Source organism: Panthera pardus, unplaced genomic scaffold (genome assembly GCF_024362965.1).
Source record: "Panthera pardus isolate Hobbes unplaced genomic scaffold, ASM2436296v1 HiC_scaffold_16, whole genome shotgun sequence".
In the NCBI taxonomy this organism is placed as follows: Eukaryota; Metazoa; Chordata; class Mammalia; order Carnivora; family Felidae; genus Panthera; species Panthera pardus.
In genome coordinates, this window is record NW_026526721.1 from 126,811,349 (window position 1) to 126,827,000 (window position 15,652).

The 15,652-nt window shown below is 47.0% G+C and overlaps 1 protein-coding gene across 3 annotated transcripts in view; it reads right to left on the minus strand.

The window, feature by feature from the left end:
- The window catches only part of EPHB1 (EPH receptor B1), a 431,060-nt gene that overhangs the window by 115,560 nt on the left and 299,848 nt on the right, over positions 1 to 15,652 (minus strand). For all 3 annotated transcript variants that reach the window (XM_053903793.1, XM_019437143.2, XM_019437149.2), the window contains one exon: positions 4,646 to 4,981. In XM_053903793.1, the coding sequence (XP_053759768.1) occupies positions 4,646 to 4,981 (336 nt within the window). The remainder of the gene's footprint in view (positions 1 to 4,645; positions 4,982 to 15,652) is intronic.

The following is a 15,652-nucleotide window of genomic DNA, read 5'->3' on the forward strand; positions in this document are numbered from 1 at the left end:
ACTGCTGGGTGTGGCATCACTTAATGGAGCTGGGCAGAGGCTCGCCCTGTCCTCTACAGTCCTCTGTGGTCCTCACCACTCCCTACTGCCTGACACTTGGCCATGTTTTGCTCCTCTCCACTGCTAGACAGGCCTCGTGGGCCTTTGGGTTTGTTCTCTCTGGGTTAGTTGGTCCTAAATTCACGGACTCTATTTTGCAGCAAGTTGATTTTTAAGATGTGCCAGTCTGATTTGTCTTATTTACTTTTTCCAGGATTTCCTCTGAGGTCCCCTTCCCCAACTCTGACACTCTGAATCTAGTTGGCAGAAAAGAGAAGTAAAGTTTGTCATTCACTTTAATTCTCTCTGACAGCAGATGATCCGGCCATCAGTCTGAATCTGGGGCCAGGTGCCAGAGAGTGACTGCAGGAGTTAGTGGTGATAACAACCTCTCTGCAGATCGCCTGGCCACTGGAACAGAGAGAGTTCCACCTGAGCTGGTCTATTTTAAACTCAAGGCAGCTGTATTCAGTGCGAGGCTGCATCCCTGAAGACCTCACGTAAATCTGAGCTTGCATAATTCATGACCAACCCTGACCAAAGATGATGGACATTTTTTTTGACAGCTGAAGTGGCCAAGCTATGTGGCAATGGCTTAGAGGGAGCTTACAACTTACCCGGCTCACCATAATGCGATTTTTGATCAGTCAGAGGATAAAATGGCCACAAATCTGAGTTTGAAACCTAGAAACATCACTGCTGCCTATAAGGTGCTGAGAAAATTCTGAAAGCACTCTGACCCCAGTTTCTTCATCTGATCCACCTCAACTTTATAAAGAACTTGGTAGGTGCTTGGCACACTGGAGGTGCTCAAAATAGTAGTTCTCGGCCACTGCCTATGGGCTGGGTGAGGATCTGATCCTGATACTCTCCAAGTGATATGAGATCCTTGAGAAGTCATGACTATAGACATGACTGGGGTTGTTATGGAAGGATACGGAAGCCCTCTGCATCTCAGGACCCAAGAGATCCTTCAGTGTTCCCTCAGTGATGCTTGTCTCTGTGTATGCTATGGACCAAAAGACGATTATAAAACCTCCTATGGTCTTAGATCACAGCCCTGAGGGTCAAGGAAAGCCTCATGGTGACTCCCTCTGATGGACTGATGCCAACCAGTTCTTTTTATTAGATACCTCAATCAGCTAGGATGAGCTGCCTGCTTCCACTGGGCAGGGCTCATGATAGCAGCAGATGCAGCATCAGCGTGGCGTGCCTGGGCAGCCCTGAGAAAGGGGGACATGGAAATTCTGTGTCTGCTGAATAGTAAGAGTTACATGCCCAGCCATGGATGTGGTCTGTAGCTCCCAACAAAAGAAAGCACCAGCCCAAAGCAGCGACCAGCCTCCCAGGATAGAGTCTGATAATCATGAGCATCGGGCTTCAGATCAAGTCCAAGACCACTGAGCAGCCAACTTATCCAAACCCTTCTCTTGTGTGACCCTTACTGACACCCACTGTCAAGATCCAATTCACCGTGGGGGGACACCTTGGATCCCTCAATGAACACACACTCATCTCCATCTTGATCCAGAGGCAGGGAAAAGTCTTTTGTGGTTGTGTGTCACAGAGAAAATTGTGGAAGAGTAACAGAGGGTGCACAGTGAGGTGCTCTTTTGAGCCAGAGGGCACTGGCTGGCTCTGAAAACTTTCTCCATGCGCAGAGGGACTGCCCACTGTTTAGGGAAGGAAACAGGAAGGCAGAATCAGAGGTGATTTCCTGCCAACCCTCTTCTAATCCTAGATTCTCAAATCCCTTTAAGCTTCTTCTTCCTTATCAGAAACATATGAACAACGCCTAAGTCACGGGTAATTATGAGGATCAAATGAGTCCATGTATGACAAAATTCTTTGTCAACTCAAAAACAAAACAAAATGAGCCAACAAACATGAGGTGTTAAGCTATGATAATAATTATTCACCTACTCCTCAATCAGGATCCATTCAACGGTCCCCAGCTATTTCAGTTTGGGCAGTTCTAGACCCAGAATAGGTCCTCGATAGCACTTATCATTTGATTTAATAACTGATTCCAGGATAGCTCTGGGTCAAATTCTTTACCTTCTATCTACCTACTCATGACCCAGACAGTAGGAGAGGGGTGGCAGGGGCCGTGCCATATCATGAGGTCAGGGTGGGGAGGCTGACCTGGACTTCACCCAGAACGGAAGAGTTCAGGGGTCCCTGGAAAGACGTTAGACATGTCATAATTTGTGGACTTGCATGGGTCCATCTACCCTGTTCCTTACTGGATCTGAGTGATACGGCTTTTATGATGCCATAAAAGGCCTCTCACAGAGGAACAGGCCCAAGTGTTTATTTTGAAAAATCTCATCTTTTAAAAAAAAGAGTTATCTGTTGGTTGAAAATAATTTGCATTCACATGTGGATCTGTCAAAGCAGTGTGAAAGCACCATGTTCCTCAGGGCCCCACAGTCCACAGATTAGGACCCATGGGCCCCCTTGTCATTTGTTTTGTAACAACCATATGCCACTGAGAAGCACCCTTCTCTTATTGATTATAAGCTTTCTGACACCCAAATTCCAGAATTCCCAGAAAGAAATCATAGACTGGAACATGTGGATGGGGCTGGGACCCCCAAATCAGGGAAGGTTAGGAATAGAGGGCCCACCAAAGGGGGAACAAAGGCCATGAGAAATGTGCTTGTGGAGGAGAAAATGAGTGAGGATCAAAACAAATACTTTGAATGCCGGCAATGCCAGGCCCCTTGCAGGAGCCCTGGTCGCTCAGCGCCTCTGCAGCCTGGGAAGGTGCAGATGGCAAGACAAGCAGATGGGCAGGTTCGGGAATAGCAGGGTAAGGAAAGGGAGGGGCAGGAATCAAAGTAAACCGCCATAAGTGGCAGGTTTGTTCGCACATTCTTAGAGAGAGAGAGCAGACAGCCAAGCCCAGCATGACATGACAGCCTGGCAGGATTATTAGTCCCCGAAGCTGGGACACTAAAATATTTCAGCCAGTTTTCTGCCTTAAACTCTCCAAGGGAAACACTGCTAACAAAGGCTGCCCATGTTCCGTGTTCAACGTGATATAGAAATTACCATTCCCTTTTCTTTGGGTAAGACAGACTGTCACAACCTTTGTCTCCACGGCACTGGGGCTGTGGTCACCAGCTGGAGGCTTCCACACTTCCACGCCTATTTTCTCACGGCACACACATGCATGCAAACACGTGACCATACACATACATACAAACATGCACACACGAACACACACGTGTTCACAGCAACAACGCAGCCATCTGGACAGCCATGCTCTCCTACAACACCTTTTTTTCTCCTGAGTTCTGACAGCTTAAACCCAAGAATCATCTGCCATCAAAGACGCCTGGGATTGAAAGAGGCAGAAGGAGCCTGAGGATGGGGAGGTGAGGAGAAGACAAGGACGGAATAGGGAAGAGGAGGTTAAGAAAGGGGAGCTGCACACAGGGAGAGAGAGAAAAGAGACGTGCCTGGCTCCAGCTATTCCACTAACAAGCTGTCCTTCTAGAATTTGTTGATTGAAAAAAATCCATAATTCCAAATAAGATCACAGTCCATTGCCCACGACCCCTATTGCCTATAGACTTTCCCTCTGCAGTCTTGCACCATCACCCCAGGGGAGAGATTGCTCATTTCTAACTCCCTCGGTATTTACTGCATGTGTATGGTACACACGCTTAGAATACACCATGCCGCAGGTTTGTATTTTGTGTCTACGTCCTGCAAATTCTTCAGTGAATGAGTTTTGTGGGAGGAACGGTGTTGTCCGTTCCTGTACTCCTCACAGTGTCTAATCCGCAGCTGGGCCCACGTCAGATGCTAACTAACCGTCTCTTAATAATGAGTGAGTAAATAAATAAATGAGTGAGTGAGTGCCTGAATGGACTGGCTAAACGGACATACAAAGGAATGGGTTGTTGCAAGAGGTGTAAAAAGCAATACAGAGAAAAGGTCAGAAGAGTGAGAGATACAGAAATAAAGAGAAGAGAAGGAAATGTCTGGTGAGCTGTGCACGCCTCAGGGACGTACAGGCCGTCAGGAGTGATCTACTGCCAACTACCTGAAGTCTCTCTAACAGTGGAGCATTCATTTAGGCAAGCTATACAGGAGAATGCACTCTTGAATTACACAGTTTAATTGAAAAATAATCTATGAAGGCAATCCTCACTTTATCACATGATTTCTGGGAAGCTTCCTTCATTGGGTTTTCTGATAAAGCGGCACCAGGGTTCTGAAGATCGTGCAGATCCATCCATCTGTCTGTCCATCTGCCACCCATCCGTCTGTCCATCCATCTATCTTTCCAAAGGCATTTGTTGAATCCCAGCTGGATGCAGAGCTGGGGGTTCTACGCTGGCCTGGATATCCCTCTTTGCTTTTGTGCTGAGCACGAAAATATCCCTCAGAATCCAACTCACTCTCAGAGGTGAAACACTATTTTCTGCCATGTTTCCTCCATGGCCACAAATGCCCATTGCCTGACACCTTCACCCCTGGGAGGAGGCCTGAAAGCAGAATGGGTGTGACTGAAGCTTTGTTCCTTCACGGGGATGGATAGGGAGCCAGCCACACAGACAGACAGAAGGAGCACAGATGCCTCCAGACTCACCGGCTTGGTTCGTGGTGATGTTGACGGAGACATGCTGTGGGGGGAAGGGGCTCTTGCTGGAGACTCCATTGACGGCCTGGATGTCGAAGGTATAGGGGGTGTGGGCCCACAGGCTGCTGATGGAGACACGGCACTCGGTCAGGCCCAGCTGCCTGGGTACAAACTCCACGTTGTCGTCACAGCGGGAGCAGCTCCGACGGTCTGCCCGGCACTTTCTACAGATGATGTTGTAGGTCACATCATCCCGCCCGCCTGTCTCCCTTGGCGGATGCCACTCCAGAATGATAGATGTCTCATTGACAATGGAGATGACATTGCGGGGACCTGACGGGACACCTGTAGGGAGACAAAGAAGGGCCCAGTGAGGCTAGGCAGAAGCTTCCTCCTCCTGCCTCTCTCCATCTGCCTTTGGTGTATCTTCTCCCCTGTCACACACATGTATCACCTTCAGTCCGTCAAGGCCAAATCTCCATGCTCCAATCCATTCTGAGAATATATGGTGGACAGAAATGACAACCTGGCCTAAACTTCCCTCTCAGTCATCCCAGTGGGGACAGTGGCAATCGTGTGTGCCAAAGGAGAGGAGGGTGCAGGGATCTGGGTTCAAGCTCTTTGGTTTTCAGGACCAAGCCACTTCCTCTAGCCAGCTTTAGGGTATGCTACACATATGTAGTAGACACTTACTGGATTCCTGTATTTTCTTTGTGTAGAATTCAAGGGTTGAGGGACATGAGTGACCCATCAAAAGCTCCGACATATCCTGGCATTTTGCACAAAACCACATGCAATTTGGAGTCTGCGTGATGTGTACATGCTGGGGCTATTTCTCTGTCGGGCAGGCTGCCAGATCACCTGGATACATGAATATTCACAGTGCCCAAGCTTTGGTGAAGACAAGAAGCCAAGTTGGCTGGGAGGTTTGTATAGCCACCATTTTTTACCCCATGACATGAGAAGAACATAGAGATTTGTTCTAGACATTCTGCTAGCTGCTTTACACCTATTACCTGAGAAGAGACAGTAATTAATTTGATTTTATAGAAAGGGAAACTAAAACTGAGAATGGAGACTGGCTGTGGATCATGTGGTATGTAAGAACTGCAGCCAGTGTGGAGACCCCTGTCTGCCTGATTCCAAAGCTCATGCACTTTAACAACAGCCTTATGCTGCCTGCTAGTGAAACCGGCTATCCTTCCCTACTAAGGGAAAAGCCATTTCCCAATCTGGCCTTACACTGGTATGGTACTCCAAAGGTTGATGATCAGATCTGTTCATGGATAACAGGAGATTTGACCAGACTCTCTCTCCTACAAACCAGCCAGACTCATTGGGAGTCAAGGAGGGCAGACTCTTCCCTCTGGATAGCTCTGTCTATAGATGGTGTTCACACTGTGGCAAAGGTTGAAATGCCTTGCTAAATACTAAATTCTAGAAAACCTAGTCCTTTGTAGGAAGGCAACATATCTCTGAATTAACAGCCAAGGTGCTGGGCATTTTGAGAATCTCCTGCCCAGAAACAGAACAGATCACAGCCTCAGGTTCCCAAGCTAAGCGCTGCATGTCCTCAATGTCTAATGATGAAAATGAATCCCACCCAAAAGCCCCCCTTCTGAATGGCGGGTCTGCTGGAGCAGCCGCTCTGGATAGTAATGCATTCAGAATTCACACACGTGACTGTCGCCAGCTGAACGAAGACATGTGTAAAGTGGTTCATGCTGAAGACAGGAATCAAATGCCAACAAACAAAATGAGGGAATAACAACAAGGTCGGGGGGCACCAGGGAAGGATTCTGTGTTGAATCAGTCAACAGCAAGCAGCTAGAGCAGAAAGCAAATATTAAATCGGATTCTATTAAAACGTGAAAGAAAATCAGTACTGTACTATATAAAGCCCATTAGGCCTGAGCTAAAGCACAACTTTCATACAGGCTTGTGACAGGGCAGGATTCATGAAGCATTTTTACTGAAGTCTTGCAAATAGCGTTCAAGAATTCCCAACCCATCTGCCCAGGGATAAACATCCGTCTCTTCTCGGATCAGCACACAGCTAGTGCTGAGAGGGTAGCTGGCATGGCCGTTGCTGGATTCTTACTCGGCCGGGCCAGCTTCACCTTGCGCTGCACTATTCGTTAATGTGCATATTGGCCAGTGCCTGTCTTGGACACGTCTGTTTGCTCAGACTGATGAGATTTGGACCACAAGCTCCCAGTGGTCAGTGCCACTGCTCCCTGTCTCAGCAGACAGCCTAGCCTCTGCCACAGGCCACCATCTCTCATACTCATCATAAATACATTCATCCAGCACTTGCTCTCTGCTGGGTGTGGAAGGATTCTTTAACAATGTTATCTTATTGCAGCTTTGGGACACCATCACTGGAAAGCAGCCTTGGTTGGTAGAGCAGAGATAGGTACTGCCCAGGAGAGGGACCACCCATTCTTCCCACCCTGTGGAGGCCTCCCCATGTCATTATCTCCTTTCTCCCATGACCTTAATCTTCACCTTCTCCCCTGGCTCCACCTTCTCCACTTAAACTCCCATTAGATTTTTGCTATTTTAAAAGCTAAAGCAGCACCACTGGCATCTATGTTGACTGCCCTCTCTTCTTCGCCCTCCAGCCAAGTTTTCCAAAGTGGAGGGCCTCCTCTCTCCTTGCTTGGGCAAGTGCAGTCCAGTTACTACCCCCCCCCACACCCCCCCCTCCGTCACTGCTTTTCTTTTGGCATCCCACCTGACAAATGCAGAGAACGCCATTCAGTCCTTCCCTTGCTTGACACCCTGCATGATCAGTAGCCAGACCCTGACAGTCACATCTTCTGTGTCCCCCACATTCAGTCACTACAGTGATGTCCCACCTCTTTGTCCTCAGAATGTTCCCTTCCTCAATATCTTCACCCCCTTAGAACTCCAGGCCCTGTGGACTTTCCTGCCCTAGAGCAACAGCCTTCTTGTGAATCCTCCCACACTGCTTTGCACCCCTCCTGTCCGTTCTATTCTGCCAGAGAGTGGGTTCTGAAATGCCCATGAGATCATAGTGTTCCCCTGCTCAAACTGCAACTGCCCAAAAGTTTACCTCCTTTCCACATCCTTCAAGTCCCCATGTAGTCGTCTTACTCATGATCTTATCCCTGGTCACTTGACCCTCAAAGTGGCCTTATACTGTGGCCTGTAGGAAGATTCCTGTGATTTCCTGTGCATACTAAACTCCCTTCATGCCCCTGAGCCTCTGCACAGTGTTCTCTTCTGTCTGCAATTCCTTTCCTCCTTATCCATTTGATGAACTCCTGCTCACCACCCAAGATCTAGTACTCAATTTCACCAGGAGGCTTCTCTGATGCCTGCAGTCACGTACCCCCCACCCTTGGGCTTCCATAAGCCTATTTCTAGATGCTAACACAGATTCCATTATTGCACTGTGATGATCTCTTCCTCTGTGTTGAACTCACCACGCTGTGGCTTCCTGGTGGGTGGGAGCTTGTGGCTGGCTTATCTCCGTGGTTCCAATGCCCCAGCTCTTTGCTCAGGGGAGGCTCCTCACACTTGGTTTTGACCTCTGCTCAGGGTGCACAACTTAAGATCACCCTATCCCAGCATGAGATGCCCTGCTGTGGGGCAGAGGGAGGATACAGTTGTGGTAACAGGGAAGACTGCTTGTGGCCCTGAGTGGTAGAGGCTTTAGTGAGATAAAGGTGGCAAGTGAGGAGCTGGTTTGGAGAGGACTTCCCTGTCCCTTGATCCAGTGGTGTCCCTGGCAGGTGGGATGATCCCATTTGATGCTGCCCCGTGCCTGCTCCCTGCTCAGGAAGAAAAGTGGCAGGTTTCCAAGAAGATTTTTTCATGTTTATTTAGACACAGCCTTCATATAAAGCAACTACTGCACCATTCTCTTTCATGGCTGCTTTCCAGAGCAAATGCATCCGTGGGGCATGAATGGGGACCTATGGGGACCTATAGGGCCCATGTTTATTGATTCCAGAACTGCGTATATCTGAATCCTTTCCTTTCAAGGAAAGCTAGAAGAACCCAAATATGTCTTGCTGTGTGTCCTTCCCCACCATGTCCTCAAGAGTAGGGGTGTGTCTTGTTTCAGAGCCCAGCAGAGTGCCTGGGCTCACAGTACACATCTGTGGAGATGGCCCGAGTCTGGTCCACAAACAGTGATTGGGATCCTGTTCACTACTCATTCATTCACTCACTCACTTCTTTAACAAATACTCCTGTGTAATTCTAGGCACTCAGAGGTTAGGGAAAGGCCAGATAGACAAACTTCTGCTCCCATGGAACTTACTTACATTCTGGTGAGAGAAAACAGACAGAAGGAAGAAGGAAAGAAAGGAAGAAAAGAAGGAAACATGGAGATAAATGACATGACTTCAGATAAAAATAAGTGCTATAAAATAAAATAGCCCCCAGGTTAAGACTGCTTCCCAATGGGGTACCTGGGTGGCTCAGTCGGCTAAGCATCCAACTCTTGATTTTGGCTCAGGTGATGATCTCATGGTTCATGAGTTCTAGACCCACATCAGGCTCTGTGCTGACAGCACAGAGCCTGCCTGGGATTCTCTCTCTCCCTCCATCTCTGCCGCTCCCCTGCTCAAGCTCTTTCTCTCTCTCTCAAAATAAATGAATAAACATTAAAGAAATAAAAAAAAAAAAGATTGCCTCCCAACAATGCTTAGCTCCTGCCCCTTTTCCCAGGAGGCCTGCTCTGGGCAGGGCAAGCCAGGGGCCAGTCTCTGGGTAGCTAAAATGGCAATGGTCCCTGGTCTGTGCTCCATCAGCCTAATGATAAGGGCACGTTCCTGCCAGCAGGTTGCTCAGCCTTGCCTGTACTTGGGAGAGTCTGACCACAGCATGTTTGGCCTCAGAATAAATGTCCCTAGACAAAGGTGCTACGCCACCTCTACCCCTCCAAGCAGCACTCCCTGGGCTTGAGGCCCTTACCCCTGTGGGGAGTGTCTGTCCAGAACCAGAGCTCCACTCAACATCCTCAGGAAGGAGGCCAACTGAGGCAACCAAACAAAAATGTCAAAAGGCGGGGGGAGTAGAGGGGGAGGCCAGAAAGAGAAGAAAATTCTTCATCTCCGTCAGCAAAAGGCCTCAGTGCGTGCAGTGGTAGGGGCTCAGAGCCACAGTCTCCTTGTCTAAAGCTCCCTGCTCTTGCGTCCATGTCCTCGTTTTTCTTAATTATATACAGACAGGCTTTTTGAAGCTTCTCTGATCTGTTGCCACGGTTACTACTGATGAAAGCTTCCTGTGAAAAGGGCTAAAGAGACTCAGTCCTTTTAAAATATGGGAAAACCACTGAGCTGGCTTAAGTGGGAGGGGCATGGTAGGTCCTGGGTCATGAGGATAGGGCTCTGTGTTTTCCAAAATGTGCCTGAGAGGTTGGCTCAGCCTGTGTGAGTACAGTTGGCACTGGGACCTCAAAGAGTTAAACAGAAAAGATCCTTCTAGAGACACAAGATTAGCCCAAGTGTTGCCATACTGAGATAGAATCTCCTGCTTCTTAATGTGATTTGGGCAGGATGAATTTTTTTTTTTTTTTTTAAAGAATGGAGAGACAGGGTGAGTGAGTTTATTTGTAGGCATTAAGCTGGAAATAAGAGCACTCCTGAGTAATCAAAGGGAAAATCTGCTGAAGATAGGTCAGCCCTGAAAGCCAATTCCTTTATCAGGAATCTTAATAAGGCCAACTTCCTGGTCTCAGAATTTAGATGTGAACTTCAGCCTGGTCCAAGGTGCCAACCAGGTAGGGTCCAGCTAACTGTGCCTTGCTGCAGCCAGGATCTATATACTTGCATCCCTCCCCATGGGGAGCGGGTGAGGGTGACAACCACAATGAGGTGAAGCTTTCCAGGGAGACCCTATGTGCAGGCTGAGATTGCACTGTTCTGCGTCAGGCCAGAGATGGGATCCTCCACGTTGTGTGCACAACTGCTTGAAGGATTTGACGAAAGAGAAACATGTTACCCAGAAAAATGGACAAATGCTTAAACACAAACATGGGTTTTCAGAGACTCTGAGGGGTTCATAGTTCCTTGAAACTAACCAGTGAACACCCTAGATGTTCACAGCAACCAAGTTCAAAAATAATCTCTTGTTGGTGACCCTTGAGATGGTGAACTTCTAAGCCTTGATACTCTCAACTGAAAAGAAGTAGTTTTGAGGATTTAATGAGATAATATACCTAAGGAGTTTAGCTGTGTGGCCTGTACAAAGAGGAACTCCATAAATATCAGTTGCTATTATAATTAGTATTGCCATTATTAGATGATTTGGAGCCCTGAACCATTCATTCAATTAAGATTGATCTTGTGCAGTCCCTCATTCATTGAGCAGAGACCCCATGCCCAGAACTGTGCTGGCACTGTGAAAGCCATGAAGCTATGGAAGCCACAGCCCATGATGCTGGGGAGCCCAGACGCTTTCTAGTCAGGCAAGACCCCACACCCATGGGTCCTAGAATCTGTGGACACATACAATTAAGGATCAAAGTAAGTAATACAGACACAAAGAGTTATAGGTGTCTGGGAAAAGATAAGATCAGTGCAGAACAAAATATTCAGAGATGGTGTCTGGGGCCTTGTCTACCAGTTGGAGCTACATGTACAGACTTGGAGGCTGTGCTCCAGTCTATACACCTTAGGGCACTAATCCCTGAAAACACATCCAGGAAGGAGGAGAGCCCTAATCTTGGGCATGGGGCTGTGTCTCCAGAATGGGTCCAGCTCTTTTTAACCTTCTTGTGCTCCTATATATCTGCTCCTTAGCCTCTCAAGAGGTGGTCTGGCTTTAACATGGAATCTGGGTTTGCTTGTTCTCTCTCACCCTATGGGCAGGGAAATACATCCTTTACCCCTACAGCAAACTACATCCTCAACTCAGTCTTCTTTTAGGAGAAAGGATGGAGATACCGTCTGGGAATGGGTCAAGAAGGACAGTTGATACTCAAGATTCTTAAATATTGTAAGTCAAAAGAATGCAGAGATAATGTTCTTGTGGCTGAGCAGAGTCAAGACAGTAGTTTGGAAAACTGACTGCATACTTTAATGTGGGCTAAGGGTTAAGAGGGGATGGAGAGGGAGATCAGAAAATGACACCAGGAGTAGGGATGGTGCAAAAAGCATGGCATGGGGGCCCAGGAAGACATGGGTGGGGTGGTGAGAATTGGTTATAAAAAATTACAGTACTATTGGGACATCTCTTTACTTATTGCTCACTATGAAAGAGATACTTAAGGAACTATGTCTGAATAATTGGGAAGCTTTCTGGAGAAAGGAGAAAGTCCTTTGAGATTTTATAGAGAGACAGATAGAAGTCTAGGAACAGAGGTGGACATGGAAACAGAGCTGTAGAGGTATGACGAGGTCTTTTATGGAGGCAAAATATGCAGCAAACCAGGTCAGGCTGGTTGTTATGTCTTTGCCCTCAATACAGCATAGAGGGCTAAAGTCAGGATGGGTTGGAAAGCCAAAAGAGGGAAATTTTGCAATTATCAGAAATGTAGTAGAGTTATCGAATAAACGTGAAGTGGACCCACATTCAGTTGTAGTTCCTTCTTTGGTATCTGGTTATTTAAAAACAATACCAAACAAAGAAACTTCTCTTTATTTTTTTAGGTGCCATATATAGTTATGACACTCCCCAGCCTAAGTTCAGCTCTCTCTCTCCCTCTCTCTTTCTATCCTGAGGATGCCAATTCCTCTCCCATCATTCCTGCAGTAGGTGTAGAGTTTCTGGGAGAGACTGGACAGGAATGCCCACTGTCCTAAAGGAAAGGGTTGTGATGTCCTGTAACATGCTGGTTCAGAACTTTGGAGAGGGGTATGTGCCTGTGTGCTCCCATCCCCCTTCACAGAGGTGCCTTGGACAGCAGTGGGGCAGTTCCTAAGATTCTATGTCAGGCACCAATAACACCACAATAATAGGAGCCAGTGGCAGCCAGAGTTTTCAAGTCTTATTGGGGGATGTGGGGTGGCTGTTTGAAGACAGATCAGAAAACCACAAATAATTTATCAGAGACCTGGTGGAAAGTAGTGGCATCAAAATGGGCTAGTGAGGCAACCTCCACTCAATAGTAGAAGCTTAGAGGGACTTTATTGAGATCCTTACAAAAAAAAAAAAAAACAAAAAAAAAAAACAAAGACCAAGGACTATCTACAATTTGTGAGTGATGAGCACCAGACATTTGGAACACTGTTTTGCTTAATGTGAAGATGGTAATGTGTCAAGTTCTGAGGTGTCCCTTCCAAAGAGGCGGTTGTGCTGGAGGCCTGAGGCAGCAGGGCTAGAAAGTTGAGTGGTGCCTGTCCCATTGCAAGTGAGGCACCCTGGTTGCTCCCCTCAAAATATAGACTCCCCCTGGGACAAGGATGAGAGTGGTTGAAACCTGGGGAAATCATGTTGCTTTATTTTTCCTAACAGTCCTAGATCCCAATATTCCCAGAGACAGTTTTATGCCACCTTTGGAACCAGTTTAAAATGAACCCAGGGACATAGGCTTCCAGTGGACAGACACCTATGCCATCTGCATGGTTGTCAGAAGGATAAGACATTGATTTGGTGGGACTTGTGTGCTTTATGCCACTAACTGAGTGATTAATATCGGCTGTTTTCCTAGAGTAGATTCCTACAAGGATCATTTGTAAGAGCAGAGCTTTGGTTTCCATTTCGCGGAGTTATATATGGAATTCTGAGATTTGTTTTAATAACAAACCCTATATGCAAAGTACTACCTTAGGTATTTTGGTATATTACTTAATAAAATCCCATCTCCCAACATTCAAGAAGGTAGGAACTATTGTCCCCATTTTACATATGAGGAAACTGTAGCTCAGAGACATTAAGTAGCTTGCTCAAGTCATGTGGCTGGTGAGTGATGAAATCAAGACTTGAGTCCAGGCCTGGCCACTCTCAAAGCTCATCCTTAGCAACTCTTCCACCCAGGGTGGAGGTACCTAAGGGTGTAAGGTGCAGGAGTAATGCAAATGCATCCGGGTGCTGGGGGTGGGGGGATGGGTCTCTCAGGATGGCAGGAGGCTCTTGTTCCTGAGCTTTTTCAGTAGCTTCCCTAGAGAGAGCAGCCGTGGTTCCAGCACTATGCTGAGCAAGTCTGCACGTGTTGCTCATTAGGGTCTTGGAAACACTGGGCCTGTACTCAGGCAATTCTCCTAATCATAACAGTTAGTAATAAGAAGAAATGATTAGTCAAAACAAGGAGGGACCCTGCAGAGAGGGATTTCGGGAGCATCAGAGAACCTAATGTTACACATTTCACCAAACAGCAATGTTTGTAGAAAGTACTTCTTGTTTCTCCTGCTTCAATGGAGCTAATTGTCTGGGAGAGAGGGGGTGGATTACATTCTGGGAACAAAGATGGCCCCTCTACCTGGCCTGAGCTGAAGCCCAAGCGTCTAATTTCTACAAGGCTGCAGAACCCCTGGAGGATGTCTGAGATGCCTGTACCTGGAGAGGCAGCGTATTTCAGTAGGAATGTCTCCCACCACTGCCTGGGTGGGGAGGTATACAAGGCTTAATCTTCTATTTGTGGCCCAAGGTGAGGCCAGAGAGAGGGAAACTTTGACATGACTCTCTCCTGCAGATTTCTTGGAGATACTTCAAGTCCAGGAGAGCTATAGGGCATATGTCATCTTAAAGACATGGCCTTCAAGACCTCTTTCCCAGCCCTGCAATGAGGCTCAGTGGCCTTGTGGAGTGGTGAGAGATACACCAGACTCATAAGGAAAAAGATCGGGGCTGAGGGCCAGCTTTGCCACAGTGTGACCTTACGCAGGTCACTTACACTCTCTGAGCCTCACCTTTCATTGATCTGTGACTGATAGAGCTAGACATGTTTATTGAGATCCTACTGTGTGCTATGCCCTTTGTATAAGATTATGGTATAAAAATTCACTGACATATTCCCTGAGAGGTCCAAAATCTGCAGGGGAGGTGGGCACCTGTACTACAGCCACAGAAACCACTGACTGACAAGGCTGGTGGAGATGCACTCCCAGATTCGTGGATTATTCATTCGGTTTTCCCTGGGAATACAGAGAAGAATCTGCCAGACATTATCTCATTCAGTTCTCAAAGAGACTCTCTCTAGGTATACAGAAAAGATCCAGGTTCCAAAGAGAACAATTCAAGGCCAAGGGGGCAAAAAGAGAAATTGAAAAAGTAGGTATTCCTCCCAGAAAGTTACAGGTCATCCAAAATCAAATCCCTATTCTGACACTTTATAGACACACTTATTCTCAGAACAGGAAGAAACCTTGGAGATCATGGTGTATCCCTGGTGGTGAATGCCCTCTACAGTCCCTACCTGGTTGGCCAGACTCTTTTTTTTTTTAATTATTTTTATTTTTGAGGGGGGGAGAGGAGAGGGGGAGGAGAGGGGGGGAGAGAGAGAGAGAGAGCGAGCACATGCAAGTGGGGAAGGGGCAGAGAGAGAGGGAGACAGGATTTGAAGCAGGTTCTGTGCTGACAGCAGAGAGCCCGATGCAGGGCTCAAAGTTGCAAACTGAAAGATCATGACCTGAGTTGAAGTCAGATGCTTAACTGACTGAGCCACCCAAGCGCCCGAGCCTCTCTTTATTCTTCCAGCGATGGAAGCTCACTACTAAGGAGCCATCTCTTAACAGTAACCAGAACCTATTTTCAAATATAATGAAAAAAGGTACCTACTCACAATAGCCACAAACCCCATAAGGTACCTAGGATTAAATCTCACAAGTCCTGTGTAATAATACCTGTATTAAGACAACTATAAAACTTTACATAAGGGCACAAAAGTAGACTTGAATACTGTGCTCCTGGATAGAGAGGTATATCATAAAAATGACAGACCTTCCAGAAGCAATCTATATATTCAATACAACCCCAATCTCAATTTAATAGGACTGCTTAATGAAATGCGCCAAGCTGATTTCACAGTTCGTCTTGAAGAAAAAAGTGTTTGAGAATGGGCAAGGCATTTTTGACGAATGGAAGGTAGGGGTTTGATTT